This window comes from Pelophylax lessonae (genome assembly GCF_965119305.1).
Source record: "Pelophylax lessonae genome assembly, chromosome: 1".
NCBI classification, from domain to species: domain Eukaryota; kingdom Metazoa; phylum Chordata; class Amphibia; order Anura; family Ranidae; genus Pelophylax; species Pelophylax lessonae.
The window spans coordinates 668,414,610-668,432,266 of record NC_138768.1 but is presented as its reverse complement, the minus strand read 5'-3'; the positions used below and the strand labels follow the sequence as shown (position 1 = coordinate 668,432,266).

Here is a 17,657-nt window from a genome sequence, read left to right as displayed (position 1 = left end):
GTACATTTACTTCAGGTTTACTTTGTGCTACACTTTCTAAGCTGATTGTCTTTTTTTTTTTTTTTTTTTTTTTTTATAGTATTACAGAACGACTTGAGCATGCTTTGGAGAAGGCTGCCCCACTGCTGAGGGAAATCTTTGTGGATTTTGCACCATTTCTGTCTCGCACTCTTTTGGGTAGCCATGGCCAAGAACTTCTTATAGAAGGAACAAGTAAGTAAAATTATTTTTTCTGTGTTAAACTTTTATTAGCAAGCCTTTCATAGTGATGTTAACCACTTTCCGCCAATTGACGTACCGATACGTCGCTTGACTTCCAGTGGTTGTATCGGGATGATGCCCATCTCCCCCCTCCCACTGCATTCCGAGGCTCGCCGTCACACGGGTTTGCGCAATTTTATAGCGTGACATGTTTGGTATCTGTTTACTCGGTGTAACATCCTCTTTTACATTTTACAAAAAAATTGGGTTATGTATTTGTGTTTTTTTGCGTTAAAATTTAAAAAGTTTTATTTTTTCCCCAAAAATTGTTTGAAAAACGACTACACAAATATTGTGTGAAATTAAAAAAATGCAAAACCCACCAATTTAGTTTCTCTCTGCTTTAAAAATATATATAATGTTTGGGGGGTTCTAAGACTTTTTTTTTTTTAGCAAAAAAAAAAAACAAAACTGATTGTTACATGTAAACGAAATTCCAGAAATAGCCTGGAATTGAAGTGGTTAAGGCAGAATCCAATTTAGTTTTTGTATGCCTAGTGAGCTTCTAGATCATAGATGTTTGCCTCTTTGTCTGTGGAGTCTGAAGAATGGAATATGCTCCTATATGCTGTCAATACGAAATCTATTTGGGCAGCATGCTGCATAACCATTCGCAGGAAGCCTTGTATTTTTATAAACGTATACTAGGCTTCCTCTGATTGGCGAGATGGAGAGGTTTGGTGGAAGACACCAATCAGAGAGAGCCTTGTCATGAATAAAATACAGGGCTTCCAGCCAACTTGATTTTGTTAGTAGATTGACCTGGGAAGTGCCTGTACTCCTGGAACACAGCACTGTATACTGTATGTATCTGATGCTGCATATAGTTTATACAGCACTGACAGCGGGCGAATGTGTTAGTGAAAGAAATGCTTATAAGGAACGTTCCCTTAGTTTAGCTGCTACTTCCTCAACTCCCTTGTTGATACCTCCAAGCCTAGGTCCCAGTCTGGCACCTAGTCTACCAAAATCTTAGACAACCTTGCCTTTTCTTGAAGGCACACACACTTTTTCAGAGTGGTCAAAATGTTAACCTTTGTGAATATTTGGACAGCTCATCCCAGACGCTTAGGTGCAGGAATTGTAATCCTGGGGGCAACAAGCTGTAGGTTTGCTTCCTGAATTTTAATCTCTCGCCGGTATCCATTTGTCACCACACAGATTAACAGATCTCTTATGTGCCTTCTCAGGTCTTTTAGAAAGCGTGACTGTCCCAGTTCCTATGGCAGAACAGTTTCAAGGATGTTTCCCCGTCCTCTTCACCGTTCCCAAACCCAAAGGGGGCATCCACCCTATATTATATTTCAAAGTTCTAGGTGGTGTTGTTCAGGTCCAGAAATTCTACATGGAATCCACCAAATCTGCAATTTTTTTGCCTCCCTTCACCAGGGAGATTTTTTGGTTTCAGGGGGCATCAAGCATGCTTTCCTACATGCCTCCATCTTTCCAGGGCATCAGCAGTTCCTATGCTTTGCTCTTGTACCCCTACACTACCAATTCGTGTCTCTGTCCCTTGGTCTTTCTTAGTTGGAACCTCAGGTATTCTGCATAGTGCTGGCCCCAGTATTCGTCCTGCTGAGCTCTTGGCATCCCCATTGTGGGTTACTTAGACCACCACCTGCTGATGACACAGTTGGTGTTGGCTGTCAGAAAACACGTCTTTGTCTACATATTGCAAGGGTTTCTGACTTTTTTTTATTTATTTTTTATTTTATTTTGTGTTTTTTTTTTTTTTTTTTAACCACTTCCCCCAAATGGATGTACCCGTACGTCCTTGGGTTTCAGTGGTAATACCGGGATTATGGCTTCACCCACAGGCGGCCAAATGCAGATTCCTCCTGGGTCCCAACATCCACTCGATAAATGAGTGAACATATGCGCCTTGCAATTCTGAGTCATAGAGGCTAGATGGGTATGTGCCCAAGAGGTACCTACTACTCTGGTTGAATATGCCTTTACACGAAAAGGTGGAACCTTCCCTTCTAAACCATACACCTGGGTAATAACCTGGTGAATCCAATGCGAAATGATAGACTAAGATGCTGCCAGCCCCTTCCTGGGTCCTTCTGGCAGCACAAACAAGCTCTCGGATTTACGAATCTAAGCTGCTCTCTCCAAGTAAAACTTGTGCACGCATTACATAAGAGAATGCAATAACTCCTCCCCCTGAGTGAGGATCTGGAAAAAAGGAAGGTAGTATAATGTCCTGATTCAAATGAAAGGCGGACACCACCTTGGGCAAAAAACCTGGGTGTGGACGTAGAATCACCCTATCTTGATGAAAAATCAAGAAAGGCTCTTTACAAGAAAGTGCTTCTAGTTCGGATACCCTTCTAGCTGAAGTTGTCACAATCAAGAAGACCAGTTTTCTGGTCAGAAGAATCAGGGGAACCTGCCCCAGAGGTTCAAAAGGCTGTTTTTGTAAAATTGCCAGCACCAAATTTAAGTCCCACGGACACAATGGTTGTTTCACACGCGGAAGCAAACGTAACCTTCCCCGGTCGAAGGTCTGACCCAGCGAAGGGAAAGGGATCAGTTCCTGAAAGAAAACCGATAAGGCTGAAATTTGCCCTTTAACTACTTCAATACAGTGCACTTTCACCCCCTTCCTGCCCAGGCCAATTTTCAGCTTTCAGCGCTGTCACACTTTGCAATTTCTTTAAATTGCAATTGCGCAGTCATGCTACACTGTAGCCATATGAAGTTTTTGTCATTTTTTTCACAAAAAAATAGAGCTTTCTTTTGGGGGTATTTAATCACTGCTGGGTTTATTTCTTCCAAAAAAAGGAAAAAAGACAGAACATTTTGAAAAAAATAAGTTTTTCTTATTTTCTGAGAGTAAATTTTGAAAATAAGTAATTTTTCTCCTTCACTGATGTGCACTGATGAGGCAGCACTGATAAGCTGCATTGATGGACACTGATGAGGTGGCACTTATGGGCACTGATGAGGAGGTACTAATATGCTGCACTGATAGGTGGCACTGATGAGCACAGATAGGTGACACTGAAAGGCAACACTGATGGGACTGAAAGGCAGCACTGAGAGGTGGCACTGATGGGTACTGACGGCAGGACTGATGGGCAGCACAGATGAGCAGGCACTGATTGGCTACACTGTGGGCACTGTTTTTTTTTAGCTTTTCTGTAATCATGGCATTGATGATCAGTGCCCTGATTATTTTTCCTAGGTTCCCCTTTGAAGAGGAGCCGCTGATCTGCTCTCCTCGCCATACACTTGCACAATGTGAGGCGAGGAGAGCCGATAAACGGCACCTCATTTACATGTGACCTGCTGTGATTGGACACAGCCGATCACATGGGTACAGAGCCAGGTCATTGGCTCATTACCAAGATCGGGGTCACGCCATGTCCTAGCAACACAGCGCGGCCATGATCGCACGGGAGAGGCTGTTCTGGTGCGCTGTCCTATGACTGTGTCCCAGAACAAGAGCCGCACCGCTCCGCTGTCATTTGACGGTGGGCTGGCAGCAAGTGGTTAATAGTGCACAAGGCTAACTTCATATCTACCCCTGCTTGAAGGAAAGCAAAATAAAACTGTTTAAGATGGATCTGATAGCGAAGAGTCAGTGATCTTTGATCGGGGTATGTAGCATATCTTCTTTGAAGAGAAATGTGGAGAGACTCTCCACAGTGACCATCACCTTTAGAAACTGGCAAACTGAGGTACTTCCTGTGTGGGAGTGGTTTTATAGGGGGCATCCTTTCTGATTGGTTGCTAGTGTCCACCTGTAGGTGGCTATATAACCCATATGTTATGATTTATAGCTGTGTCCCGTGATGTACGAAAAGAAAGTAGATTTTTACATGTAGCAGCGAAGTGTCAGAATAGGCTTGGGAAGGAGGTGGTTAATACACTACAGTAAAATCGTTATTTTCAGTGGAGGAAAGCGGTTGTGTCTTGCGATCTCCTCAGAAATGAAGTAGGTAGGGTTGACACAACGTGCTTGGAATTTCAGAGCTAAAGACACTTTGTCAACTCAGCTAGGCAGGTATTTTTCTGTACTTGAGCATGTTCAAAAGGATAAAACATGGTGAAATATGTTCAGTATATATTGCAGAGATGTACTACTGTTTATGTATAATTTGGCTTAATATACACTTTAAAGCCTAACCACTTATATGCTCCTTTTTGTCTAGTAAAAGAAAGTATTATACTTCCCTAAATGAATGCAGCATTAATCCAATGCGGCGACTCTTCCCCACTGCCAAAACACAGAGAACTGAGTAATCAAACACCGTTGATCTCTCAGTTCTCCCCTCCACTATGAGCAGAGAGCGGTTACTGTCAGTCACAGGCTCTCTGCTCCGGCCCTCCAATGCTCACTGGAGCGCTGGGCTGTGGAGGGGGGAGCGACTGGCTCAGTCTCTAAGCACTCGCTGAGAGGCTGAGCCAGCTACCGGTCCAAGCTGCTGAATGGATCCCAACCATAAAGTTGAGATCCATCCAGATCTGGTGAGTTTAATTTAATCCGCTGTCAGCTGAAAATGGGTCACGGCAGTGCATAAAGAACTGCACTCCTCCATAGAAATAGGAAAAGCATTTTCCTTTAAATATACAGTTACAATTGTTCCATTTGAACAGCAATTGCAAATCCATAATGATTGATCCTGCAAACAAAATCCAGTATGGTCTTGTGCACTCTACAGTGTTATCTCAAGCATTATTTTCAGCCTTGCCTTCAGACTTGCGGACCACCCACCATGTAGTTACCCCCCTACTTTGACGTTAAATACTGGAATTATATCAGCAGATAACTGCCATAACTTCGGTATTTTTCTACACAGCTTGCAGTCCGCTTTAACATAAAAGTGATCTCAGCGGTGGATTCACCATGGGATCACTTTTATGGGCGGCGGGAAAGGTGCCCACCACCCTCCCTTTGCCCTGGGGTGTTTCCCCACTTACCGGAACTGTCGATATCGGGGAAAACGATCCGGTCCTCTAAAGTGCTGAGCAGGAATTCGAGTGAGGGCAAGATGGCCCCCACTCGACTCTATGGCCTTGGAGGACCGGAGCGACGTCCGACATCGCTTCCGCATTGGCCTTAAAGGGCCTCTTTTTTTTTTTTTTAAATACTTTTTTTCTTTGTATTGGTTTTAAGTGTAGCTGTGACATCTGAGGTCTTTTTGACCCCAGATCTCACAATAAAGAGGACCTGTCCTGCTTATTTCTATTACAAGGGATTTTTACATTCCTTGTAATAGGAATAAAAGACAGTGTAAAAGTAAAATCGGAAAAAAATAATTTTAAGCGCCTTGTCCCTCCAAGCTTGCGTGCAGAAGCGAACGCATATTACAGTGCCTTGCGAAAGTATTCGGCCCCCTTGAACTTTGCGACCTTTTGCCACATTTCAGGCTTCAAACATAAAGATGTAAAACTGTAATTTTTTGTGAAGAATCAACAACAAGTGGGACACAATCATGAAGTAGAACGAAATTTATTGGATATTTCAAACTTTAACAAATAAACTGAAAAATTGGGCGTGCAAAATTATTCAGCCCCTTTACTTTCAGTGCAGCAAACTCTCTCCAGAAGTTCAGTGAGGATCTCTGAATGATCCAATGTTGACCTAAATGACTAATGATGATAAATAGAATCCACATGTGTGTAATCAAGTCTCCGTATAAATGCACCTGCACTGTGATAGTCTCAGAGGTCCGTTCAAAGCGCAGAGAGCATCATGCAGAACAAGGAACACACCAGGCAGGTCCGAGATACTGTTGTGGAGAAGCTTAAAGCCGGATTTGGATACAAAAAGATTTCCCAAGCTTTAAACATCCCAAGGAGCACTGTGCAAGCGATAATATTGAAATGGAAGGAGTATTGGACCACTGCAAATCTACGAAGACCTGGCCGTCCCTCTAAACCAGTGTTTTTCAACTCCGGTCCTCAGGGCACACTAACAGGCCAGGTTTTAAGTATTACCTTGGGGAGATGCAGACTAGAATACTGCAATCACTGAGCAGCAAATTATATCACCTGTGATGTATTTCAGTTTTCTTGCAAACCTGGCCTGTTAGTGTGCCCTGAGGACCGGAGTTGAGAAACACTGCTCTAAACTTTCAGCTCATACAAGGCGAAGACTGATCAGAGATGCAGCCAAAGAGGCCCATGATCACTCTGGATGAACTGCAGAGATCTACAGCTGAGGTGGGAGACTCTGTCCATAGGACAACAATCAGTCGTATACTGCACAAATCTGGCCTTTATGGAAGAGTGGTAAGAAGAAAGCCATTTCTTAAAGATATCCATAAAAAGTGTTGTTTAAAGTTTGCCACAAGCCACCTGGGAGACACACCAAACATGTGGAAGAAGGTGCTCTGGTCAGATGAAACCAATATCGAACTTTTTGGCAACAATGCAAAACGTTATGTTTGGCGTAAAAGCAACACAGCTCATCACCCTGAACACACCATCCCCACTGTCAAACATGGTGGTGGCGGCATCATGGTTTGGGCCTGCTTTTCTTCAGCAGGGACAGGGAAGATGGTTAAAATTGATGGGAAGGTGGATGGAGTCAAATACAGGACCATTCTGGAAGAAAACCTGATGGAGTCTACAAAAGACCTGAGCCTGGGATGTAGATTTGTCTTCCAACAAGACAATGATCCAAAACCTAAAGCAAAATCTACAATGGAATGGTTCACAAATAAACATATCCAGGTGTTAGAATGGCCAAGTCAAAGTCCAGACCTGAATCCAATCGAGAATCTGTGGAAAGAACTTAAAACTGCTGTTCGCAAACGCTCTCCATCCAACCTCACTGAGCTCGAGCTGTTTTGTAAGGAGGAATGGGCAAAAATGTCAATGTCTCAAAACTGATAGAGACATACCCCAAGTGACTTAGCTGTAATCGCAGCAAAAGGTGGTGCTACAAAGTATTAACTTAAGGGGGTTGAATACTTTTGCACGCCCAATTTTTCAGTTTTTTATTTGTTAAAAAAGTTTGAAATATCCAATAAATTTCGTTTCACTTCATGATTGTGTCCCACTTGTTGTTGATTCTTCACAAAAAATTAGTTTTATATCTTAAGGTTTGAAGCCTGAAATGTGGCAAAAGGTCTCAAGGTTCAAGGGGGCCAAATACTTTCGCAAAGCACTGTATGCAAGTCGCACCCACCTATGTAAAAGGTGTTCAAAAGACGCGTAAGATATCGCCACGATCATTCGCACGAGAGCAATAATTCTAGCACTAGACCTCCTTTGTAACTCTAAATTGGTAACCTGTAGAAATTTGTAAAGCGTCACCTATGGAGATTTTTAAGTACCAATGTTTGTCGTCATTCCACGGGTGTGCTCAATTTTGAAGCATGCCATGTTGGGTATTTACTTGGCATAACATTATCTTTCACTTTATAGAAAAAAAACTGGGTTAACTTTACTGTTTTCTTTTTTAAATTTAAAAAGTTTGTTTTTCCCCCAAAAATTGCATTTGTAAGACCGCTACGTAAATACAGTGCAACATAAAGTATTGCAACAATCTTCATTTTATTCTCTAGGGTATCTAGAAAAAAAATGCTAATACAATTATATATGATGTTTGGGTAGTTTTAAGTGATTTTCTAGCAAAAAATACTGATTTAAACTTGTAATCAACAAGTGTCAAATAGGCTTGGTCCAGAACTGGCTAGTTCACCTGTATGGTCTACAGAACGCCCCTTTTGGTGTGGAGAAGAGGAGAGGGAAAGTAGTGCCCAAGTCCTAACTTATTTTCGGTTTGGGTGAAAAATCTTGCTCCTCCATAGATACAGTAAAGTGTATAAACATAGTCACTCTGTTTGTCAAGTTTGTTACTTGCAGAGTCACCTGATGAAAATAAAGGAAAAAAAAAATGTAATTCTTGGGTTTAAATATACTTTAAGCTGCCCATACAGTAAATGGCTCAGAGATCTACAGGCCAAGACCTGTGCTCAACCTTTCTCCTGTCACAAAAGTGCATGGACTTGCCACAATCTTCTCCTTATCAAAATGCCACGTGGATGCCAAATATAAATAGTACAGCTTTGTATTACGCCTCTGTTAACCTTTACATTGGCATATATCCCCTTGATTTGTGCAAGAAAAACTCTGGAGCTATCATTTATTTAAATTTTATCATTTAATTTTGACAAACGACTATCAGGTTCACTTCTGTGTATGGAATGCGCTCAACCTCCACTGCTACTACCTACATATCCATGAATATAAACAGTCAGAAATATCTTGTAGGTAACTACTTAAGCTCCTACAAGGGTTTACTATGAGGCCAAGGGTCAAAGTACTAATAAGGCTGTTTGGGATGTTTGCTGCCACCAAACAAAATGGAAACTTGATTGATAGCCAGAGGGCTAAAGGAAAAGTGCACCGGAGAAAGCAAAGGTCAATTAACCATTTCCCTTCTCTGCATATATAATGATTATGCTGGAGAACACAAAGATATTAAGAATCCGTTCAATGTAGGTTATGTGCTTCTGTAAGCAATATGTAGAAAAAACTGCCATTCTGCAAATCTTGCCTTGGAAGATTACCAGTATCAGTGGATGTAAAAATGGAAGGTGATAAAGTGTACCACTCTGCTCCCTACCATTTTTTTCTGTGCAGGTATGAGATTGGAATAGAAAATCTGACAGATAAACACATGTAAGCGTTTAAATCTGTGTTATTTTGTGGCCTAAAATATTTTCGTCTACTAAATATGACTAAAACTAAAGCAATTCTGATGACTAAAACTAAAATTACATTTTAGTCAAAACTGACTAAAACTAAATAGAAAATTGACATCAAAATTAACACCACTCTGGCCATTTCTATATCGGCAACACAATTCCATCCAGAGCCTGTAATAATAGCATATTAAAGTTTGAACATGTATTGCACTACCGCCTAAGTAAAGGCCATCTATTATGCTGCTGAAAGAGAAAAAATTAAGAAAAAGGCTATTTTTCCTAATATTTAATGTTGGTAATATATTCAGGTAATATGTGCTATGACATTACAGTCAATAGAGTTTACAGTTTTTTTGCTTTTTAACAATTAAATTTGCACTTCTGTTTGTCAAAAAGCAAGTTTCATAAACAAAAAAAATATTGGTTTCTTTTATTAAGACGTGTATCGCAATGGCTAAATCTGTGTCTGTAGTGCATGTCCAAACCTTAATACCATAAATAATAACATATTACATTTTTACTCCATGAGTATATAATTAGTTTGGAAATTCTAGAGAAATGTTTTAAAGATGAATTACAGTTTACCTAAACCCATTTGATTTGTAGTTGACCAAAATGTTTGCGTTTTTAGTCAACTAAAATGTACTGGAGATTTTGAAGGGAGAAAACGCTGCTCCAGGTGCATGATGGTAGCTGGGAGGGGGAATATCACATGGAGTGCTAGCCCCGGTCCGTCTCCGTGGAAAACTTATACGAAAAGAAACTGCTGCGCATCCAGGAATTCCAATTGCCTTTAATTTCCAAGGTGATGACAAAGTGATGACACCAAAGACACCAACATAGGGTCACGTAGACGCGTTTCACACATACATCTTGTGCTTAATCATATTAAGCACAAGATGTATGTGTGAAACGTGTCTACGTGACCCTATGTTGATGTCTTTGGTGTCATCACTTTGTCATCACCTTGGAAATTAAAGGCAATTGGAATTACCGGAGATATTAATTGACTAAATTATGAATCAAACTAAAATAGCATTTTAGTCAAGACTGACTAAAACTAAATCAAAATTTGCTGCCAAAATTAACACTGGTATAAATGTATTTATTACGGGTACTTATAAAGCCTAAAGGATAAAACCTTTTCTACATTGCTGATAAGACTGAAGACTTAAGAGAAGATTAATCTGCTTTCAGTCCAATGAGATCTTAAAATTAGTCTCACAGGAGTACTGTCACTTTAAAAGCGCTGATCGCGGTCTCCACCGCCGATCACCACGGTCTGCAGAGTCCCCCCTAAATATATACACAGATAGCAGAGTGTGCAGGGATATGCCCACAGAGACTCCAGTACTTTACCACCCCTCAGAAAAAAGCTCCTGACTGTGCAACAGGAAAGTGAGAGTCGCAGGATATGACATCAGCCTGGACAACATGTGAAAGGTCACGCTGCCTGTGTAGCTCCAAAGGGCTACACTAAAATTTCTGCCAATGCAAATCAATGGGAAGCACAGGGAAAATGGCTGCCCCATACAGGTCAATGGGAAAAAATGTATATTGCCCACTCTAAGGATTGGCAACTCCCACAGCGTGCCATGCAGTCAGGGGACCCCATTTTGGAGGCCACAAGGGATCTACAACCAGACCCAGCAGGAAAAGGTAGGACAGGCGCTGCAGCTATAGCTGCAGCTATAGCGCCCCCCCCCCCCCCCCAGGGTGCTGGAGAGGGTGGTAGGGTACAGAGCCAGGTATCCTGACAGGCCAGGGGGATCTTTTAGGAAGTACTAGGTCCCATTATCCCCAGGAGAATGCCCACATTGCCCCCCCCCCCCAAGACCACCAAGGAACAGGGGGACTTCGTTTACCCAACATACCGTGGGACGGGTGGGCTTCGCTCTGGACAGACCACCTCCCACCCAGAGTAGGGGTGCTGCCAGCCGAGGGGTACGCTGCGACTCAAGGCTTGCCAGGTCGTTACGTCCCAGCGAGACATCCACTCGCAGACTAGTCCCCATCCAAAAAAGGGGCTCTGTCGTGACGGGGCCTAGTGCCGGACTATAAGCTGCTCACGCTCATAGGCCAGGCTGGGAGGCTATAAAGATCTAGATTATCCAGTGTGAAACCTCAGCCAGCATTGCTTGTAGATCACCAGGAGGATCCACCTGAACACTAACTAGCAAAGTGAGTAAAGATAAAACAAAATATTCTTAAATAAAAAGCGGAGATCGAAATCCCAGCGGGAAACCTAGGTCCTACTCTCCTTTACTAGGCAGAAACAAACTGTTCTGCTGGAGCAGGGTGTGTGGGGTTATGCCTATAGGGACAGCCCCCGTGGGCGTGGTGAATTGCATTTTTCCTGCCTAGTACTACTCCTGTAGGGGGCAGCATAACCCAATGGTATAAGAAACATTAGAGCTGCGTTTGTCAATGGACTCAAAAGAAAAGGATTTTACGTTAAGTTCTTACAAAAATCCAGTTATTTAGTTAAGTCCATGTAATACCATGTGCTAAATCTTTTATCTGTAAGAAACCTAGTTTGCCTAGTGTTTTCATACCTTGAGCTGTCAATAAAAGCCATTAACCTTCCTTGGCACGTTGTTGTGGATTGGTTTGACTATGAAAATTAATATTTCTTTCCACGATGCACCAAAAGATTCTCCAATTCTGTTTACAGAACAAAACAAAGGCAAATGTTTTAGGGCTCATGTACTCAGGGCAGTTGAAAACCTTTTCTGAATGCTGTGAACTTGACAGCTGGAGACCCACTGTGAAAAACATCTATTTTACAGCTTTTACATACCAAGTTTATGCGAGATAACATCATTTATGAGCATTTGAGGTTAGAAGCCATTTGGGAGACCCTCCCAAATGGCTACAATGCATGAAAACCAAGTAAATTACCTATTTCAGCCATTCTTTGAGAGAGGAGACAGCAGTGCGCTTGTAGATAGCAGTCTTTGTTTTGTGTTTTTTTTTTTTTTTTTTTACTGTGGATGGATCCCATCGTGTGAGGAAAAGCTCCTGATGTTGCTGATGCTCTGAAGACATAGAAAATTGTGTGAGAGGGCCAGAGTTTATTCATGCAGGCAACAGCATGTGGTGAAATTTTGTGATATTTTCCCGCTTATAAACGCAAACTCGCACAAACGCAGTTTACCGCAGTTAAACGAGGTTACAAGCATTTGGCATTTATAATGCCAGTAACCTACAGCCCTGAACGTGCTTTTTTTGCTTAAAAAAAAATGCCTGTAACCTCAACTGCCTCTAAACACCTATAAACAACTGAGTGTACATATATGTTGACACGGAGGAGAGTGCAGGGACTGCTGAAAATTTAACACCCAACTGCTCCTAAACTTCAGTTTAGCAGCCATAGTGTACTTGATGCCCTAAGTCTTTTTGACTATTTGCCTGCATTTTTCCTCGTGAGCTCCTTTCACATTGAGCGGAGCCCACTCCAATAAGCAGATTGGTGAGCAGATCCCCCTGCTGGTTAGCGCCAAATGAGACAGATTTAACATCTAGTCCCGTTCAGTTTCTGCCCTACAGACATGGGCGGACCCCTGTTAACTCTGTGTGGCCATGGACTCCGCTGCCTGTTTACATCAAACTACTTGCTATCTGATCGGCAAAAACGGAAAAGCAGCAGTCCTTTTTGTTTTTTTTTTGTTTTTTTATTTAATTTTTATTTTTTTGCTGGAGGTAAGAGGGTGTAAATGGACACAAATTAATTTACATCCGCCTGTCCATAGGGCACCATTGACCTCCTGATCAGGTCTGCTTGAAAAACTGACAGTCGACCTGGACCAAATGCCCATGTGAAAGGGGCCGTGCATCGTTCCTGATTTTTACTTTTCATATAATACTTTATTTCTCTATCGTTCATTGACGAACACAGTCTCTGTTCTTCATAACAGTAGGGTTATACTGCCCCCTACAGGAGGAGGACACTAGGCAGAAAAAAGTTCTGACTATGCCTATGGGCAGTCCAGGAGGTATACTTCCTCTCTGCTATAGGTCAGTTTTATTCTGCCTAGTCAGGAGTAAGGCCTTAGTTCCTTGCTGGGATCTCTGGTCCTGGCAAAAGAACTAAGCCGGATCTGGGCGACGGACTGGGTATATAGTTCCAGTGGTCATGCCAGCCGGCCAGCGGGCGCACGCAGACATCAGCTACGTGCTAGGTCGGCCGCAACATAGATGGGAACTGGCCTTGCGAGGTAAACGTCTCGCCAGGTCGCATACGACTCGTTCTAGGCCCGAGCCGCAGCGTTCCTATTGGCCGACAGCCCCCACACTTCAGTGGAGAGGGGGTTCTGTCAGGAGATGGTGCCCGCCTGTTCCAGGTATGATGAGTAAATGTTCACCCCCCTCTCCTCTGGCGGGTTTTTGGGAAGGACGCGGGCCACTCCTTAGGACAGCCGGACCCCTTGTTTCGCCTCTGTCCTGTCACGCACCCCCCCTTTGCCTGTCCCCCCTCCCCTCGCTGGACTCACCTGTTACTATCAGGGCCCCACATCCTGTCGATCTCATCCAGGAGGCTGGGGGGGGGGTCCCCTTGAGGGCCCCCAGAAGCTCCACAGGCTGCGCGTGGCAGGCATTTTCTTGTAGCCCACGTGCTTAAAAAGATCGGCGGCCATGTTTGTGTAGCCTGGTGGCCATTTTGTGGTGGATCCCCATTGAGAATCAATGGCGGCCATGTTTTTGGAGTCACTAGAGGCTTTTTTGGTGGTGGAGCCCCTCTTTTCCCCTAGTGCTGACACTCAGGTTTCCTTCTAATCACAGATCGCTGCATACACGTGCTGTACAGACATCCTGGGCCTTCCTGGGTCTTCAGTGCTTTGGGCCTGACCTTTTGGGGGTGCTATAGTGCGGTGGGACGGTCAAAAAAGTGTGTTTTATGAAAGATATACATAGTGTCATATAAAGTGTGATGAACCCTCTCCATACTCCTAATCGCCTCCATTCTCGACATCACCTGAGTGCAAGGGACCGTCTCCGACCGCCAGTTAAGGGCCACCGCCCACAGCACAGAGCAACAAAGTGTGTGTGCTAGTCTTTGAATTGGTGCAGGGGCACCAGGAATTTTAGCAAACAATAGTCCCATCTGGGGGGTAATGGATATTCTTGAGGTCAGCATTTGAGAGATCACTTCTGCCTTACATAACTTGATATGCTGTATACCTTTTCTTTTTTTTTTTTTTTTAATATATATATATTTACCTTACCATGTGCTATATATGACTCTTGTTTGGAATAATATGTACTGACACAGCTCTGACATGTCATACTTTGGTTTTGTTTTTTGGCTTTTCTTGTTTATAAAGCTCAATAAAAACGTTTGTATTCAAAAAAAGTGTGTTTTATTTTTTCCCAAATTTTTCTGCGGGGTTCCCCTTCTGCGACATGGACTTTGTGGAACAAGTTTCCCCACCTCACCCCTTCTCGGACGCTGCAGGGCCCTCCGGATCCCGGCCATCCATAGATGCACTGTCGGCGGTCCTGGAAACCTTTGTGTCTCGGGTGGATGTGGCTTTTATTGGGCAAAGTGCCAAAAAACGCCCGCCCACCCGCCCCTGCCTCATCTGATGTCAGATTCTGACTCTGACTCAGCCACCGCAGACGTGCGTCTCCCTGCCAGGGCTACTACCTTGTGCCCTGTCTCCTCTGACAGTGAGGATAACACTTCTCCCTCCGCCACCGCACAAGAAAAGCCACCGGTGGACGCACTGGGTTGTATCTTTGCGTGAGACCCTAAAAATGGAGGGCGCAACTGTGACTGAGACGCAGGTTACGTTTGGCACTCACAAGACATCCAGAGTGGCATAGGTTTTTCCCTTTCCTGCGTATTTTGACAATATGGTCAAAAAGGAGTGGGACCGTCCCAAACGTCCCCCTGGGGTCCCTAAGCAGATTTCTAGGCGCTACCCCTTTGAGGAGTCTCCTAATAAAAAGTGGACTGTGCCACCTACGGTGGACCCTCCAATCTCTAGACTGAATAAAGATACCATGATTCCAGTGGAGGATTCTCCATCCTTTGAGAATCCGGCGGATAGGCATAGTCTGTGGCCCGCAATATGTACTACCTGGCGGGGTCTACATGAGACCGGTGTTAACTATTGCCCTTGTGTCACAAACTGTGACTGAATGGGCTAAGTTACTACTCCGTAACCTGGAAGGGGTACAACTTCCCCCTGCCTTTGTGGAGCTGATGGACCAGTTGGTTCAGGGGCTGCAATTTATTTGCGATGCCTCGCTGGATGCAGCTCCAATAGTGACTCGACTGTTAGTTTCGCCAGTGGTCCACCGGCGTATACTTTGGCTAAAATGCTGGTCTACAGATTAGACCTCTAAAAAGGCCTTGACTGATCTCCCTTTTCAAAGTGATCTTTTTTTTTTTCCAGACCTGCAGATAGGACCCCTTCAGCCTGAAGGTGCGCCTTCACACGTATCTGGGGTGGGGGGACGTCTATGCTGTTCCCAGACTGGTGGCTATCCCGGATACAAGGTAAGTGGGTCCACAAGGTCATACTGTCCGCTTACAAGATCGAGTTTTGATCCGTCCCTCCGGTAAGGTTCTTCCCTTCCAATGTGTGACTGTCCCCGGATCGCTTACAGGCTCTCTTTGGGGCGGTACAGGACCTGTTGCAACAAGGAGTAATAGTTCCTGTTCCGTCTTCTGAACAATTTCAGGGTTTTTACTTAAACCTGTTTACGGTCCTCAGGAAGGAAGGCAAGGTACGTCCAATTCTGGACCTAAAGGCATTGAATGGCTTTGTGCGAGTTGAGAATTCAAGATGGAATCCATTCTCACGGTGGTGGCTTCCCTACATCAGGAGGACTTCCTGGCCTCCATAGACATCAATTATGCCTACCTTCATGTGCAGGACATCAACGGTTTCTACATTTTGCCATGAGAGAGGATCACTTTCAGTTTGTGGCTTCACCCTTTGGTCTCGCCTCTGCCCCTCAGGTCTTCACAAAGGTGTTGGCTCCGGTCCTAGCGTTTTGACGACAGCGGTGGATTTCGGTCTTGGGTTACCTGGACGATCTGCTTCTCCGTGCAGTCTCTCCCACGGCGCTGGTGACAAACTTGGAGGTCACTATGAGAACTGTGGAGGAGTTCGGGTGGATTTTGAACTTTAGGAAGTCCTCCCTGGTCCCTTCCCTGAGACTGGATTATCTGGGTCTGACTTTGGACTCATCCTCAGCCAGGGTGTTTCTTCCTCTGTACAAACTTCAAAAACTCCAGGCTGCAATTCAGCTATTGCTATCCAGCAAATGGTCATCCCTTCGAACTTGTATGAGCGTTCTCGGACGGATGGTGTCGTCCTTTGAGGTGATCCTCCAGAAGGAAATCCTTCTCAAATGGAACAATGATCCAAATTCCCTGAACAACCAGATCCAGCTGAGCCAGGTGACCAGGGGGGTCCCTGATATGGTGGCTTTGGTCCCTGCCGCTCAAACAAGGAAAATCCTTCCTTCCCCTATATTGCACTGTTGTCACCTAGGATGCCAGTCTGTCCGGATGGGTAAGTGTTCTCGGCAAACTTTCTGCTCAAGGGGTCTGGTCCCTGGAAGAATCCAGGTTACCGATCAATATTCTGAATCTGAGAGTGATCAAGCTTTGGCTAGTTCACTGGATGGAGTACCTTCAGGGCTGTCCAGTGCGCATTCAATCGGACAATGCCAGGGCTGTGGCTTATGTCAATCACCAAGGGGGCACCAGAAGTGTCCTTGCGGCCTTGGAGGTGGCAGGCATCCTTCTGTGGGCGGAATGCTTTGTTCCAGCTCTCTGCCGTTCACATTCCAGGAGTGGAGAATTGGCAGGTGGATTACCTCAGTCGGCAGACCTTTGATCAAGGGGAATGGTCTCTCCATCAGGAGACGTTTCAGCAGTTTTACCTTCGTTGGGGCACTCCAGAAGTAGATCTGTTGGCCTCTCGGATCAACAAGAAAGTGCAGATGTTTGTGGCCCGCTTTCGTGACCCTCTGACTGATGCCACAGACACGCTGGTGGCTCCGTGGGGTCAGTATCAGCTGATGTGTGTCTTTCCCCCTCGCAAAAGTTCTTCACAGGATCCAGGCAAAAGGGATTCCATTCATCCTTGATCACTCCGGACTGGCCTCGCCGAGCTTGGTACACGGACCTGGTCAGGTTAGTCTCAGACGTTCCTTGGAGACTTCCTCTCAGGGAGGATCTACTGACTAAAGGGCCAATCTTCCATCCTGCTTTACAGTCGCTGGCTTTGACGGCTTGGCTGTTGAAAGCCAGGTGCTGAAGGACAGGGGATGGTCTTCAGTGATTCCCACTCTGCTTAAAGCGAGAAAAGCGACTTCTAGAAAGATCGTAGAAGTTGTATATTGCGTGGTGTGAGTCTCCTTGGGGTTCCCCCTCGCTCTTACTCGGTGGCTCGGATCTTGGCTTTCCTTCAACGGGGGAGTTGATCAAAAGTTGGCCTTGCGTACTATCAAGGGTCAGGTTTTGGCCCTGGCAATTTTCTTCCAAAGGCCATTTGCCACCCATTCCCTGGTGTGTAACTTTATCCAGGGGTTGCGACACTTGGCACCGCCGGTGCAACCTCCGTTGCTACCTTGGGACCTTAATTTGGTGCTGTCAGTTCTCCAGAACCCTCCCTTTGAAAATATTCTGGAGATTCCCCTGCTTACCTTATCCCAGAAGGTGGCCTTCTTGGTGGCTATTACATCTGCACACAGGGTGTCATAACT

General features: G+C 44.5%; 1 protein-coding gene across 2 annotated transcripts in view; it reads left to right on the top strand.

Moving 5' to 3' along the window:
* The window catches only part of LRBA (LPS responsive beige-like anchor protein), a 1,198,938-nt gene that overhangs the window by 377,606 nt on the left and 803,675 nt on the right, over window positions 1-17,657 (top strand). For both annotated transcript variants that reach the window (XM_082258080.1, XM_082258079.1), the window contains exon 32: window positions 80-213. In XM_082258080.1, the coding sequence (XP_082114206.1) occupies window positions 80-213 (134 nt within the window). The remainder of the gene's footprint in view (window positions 1-79; window positions 214-17,657) is intronic.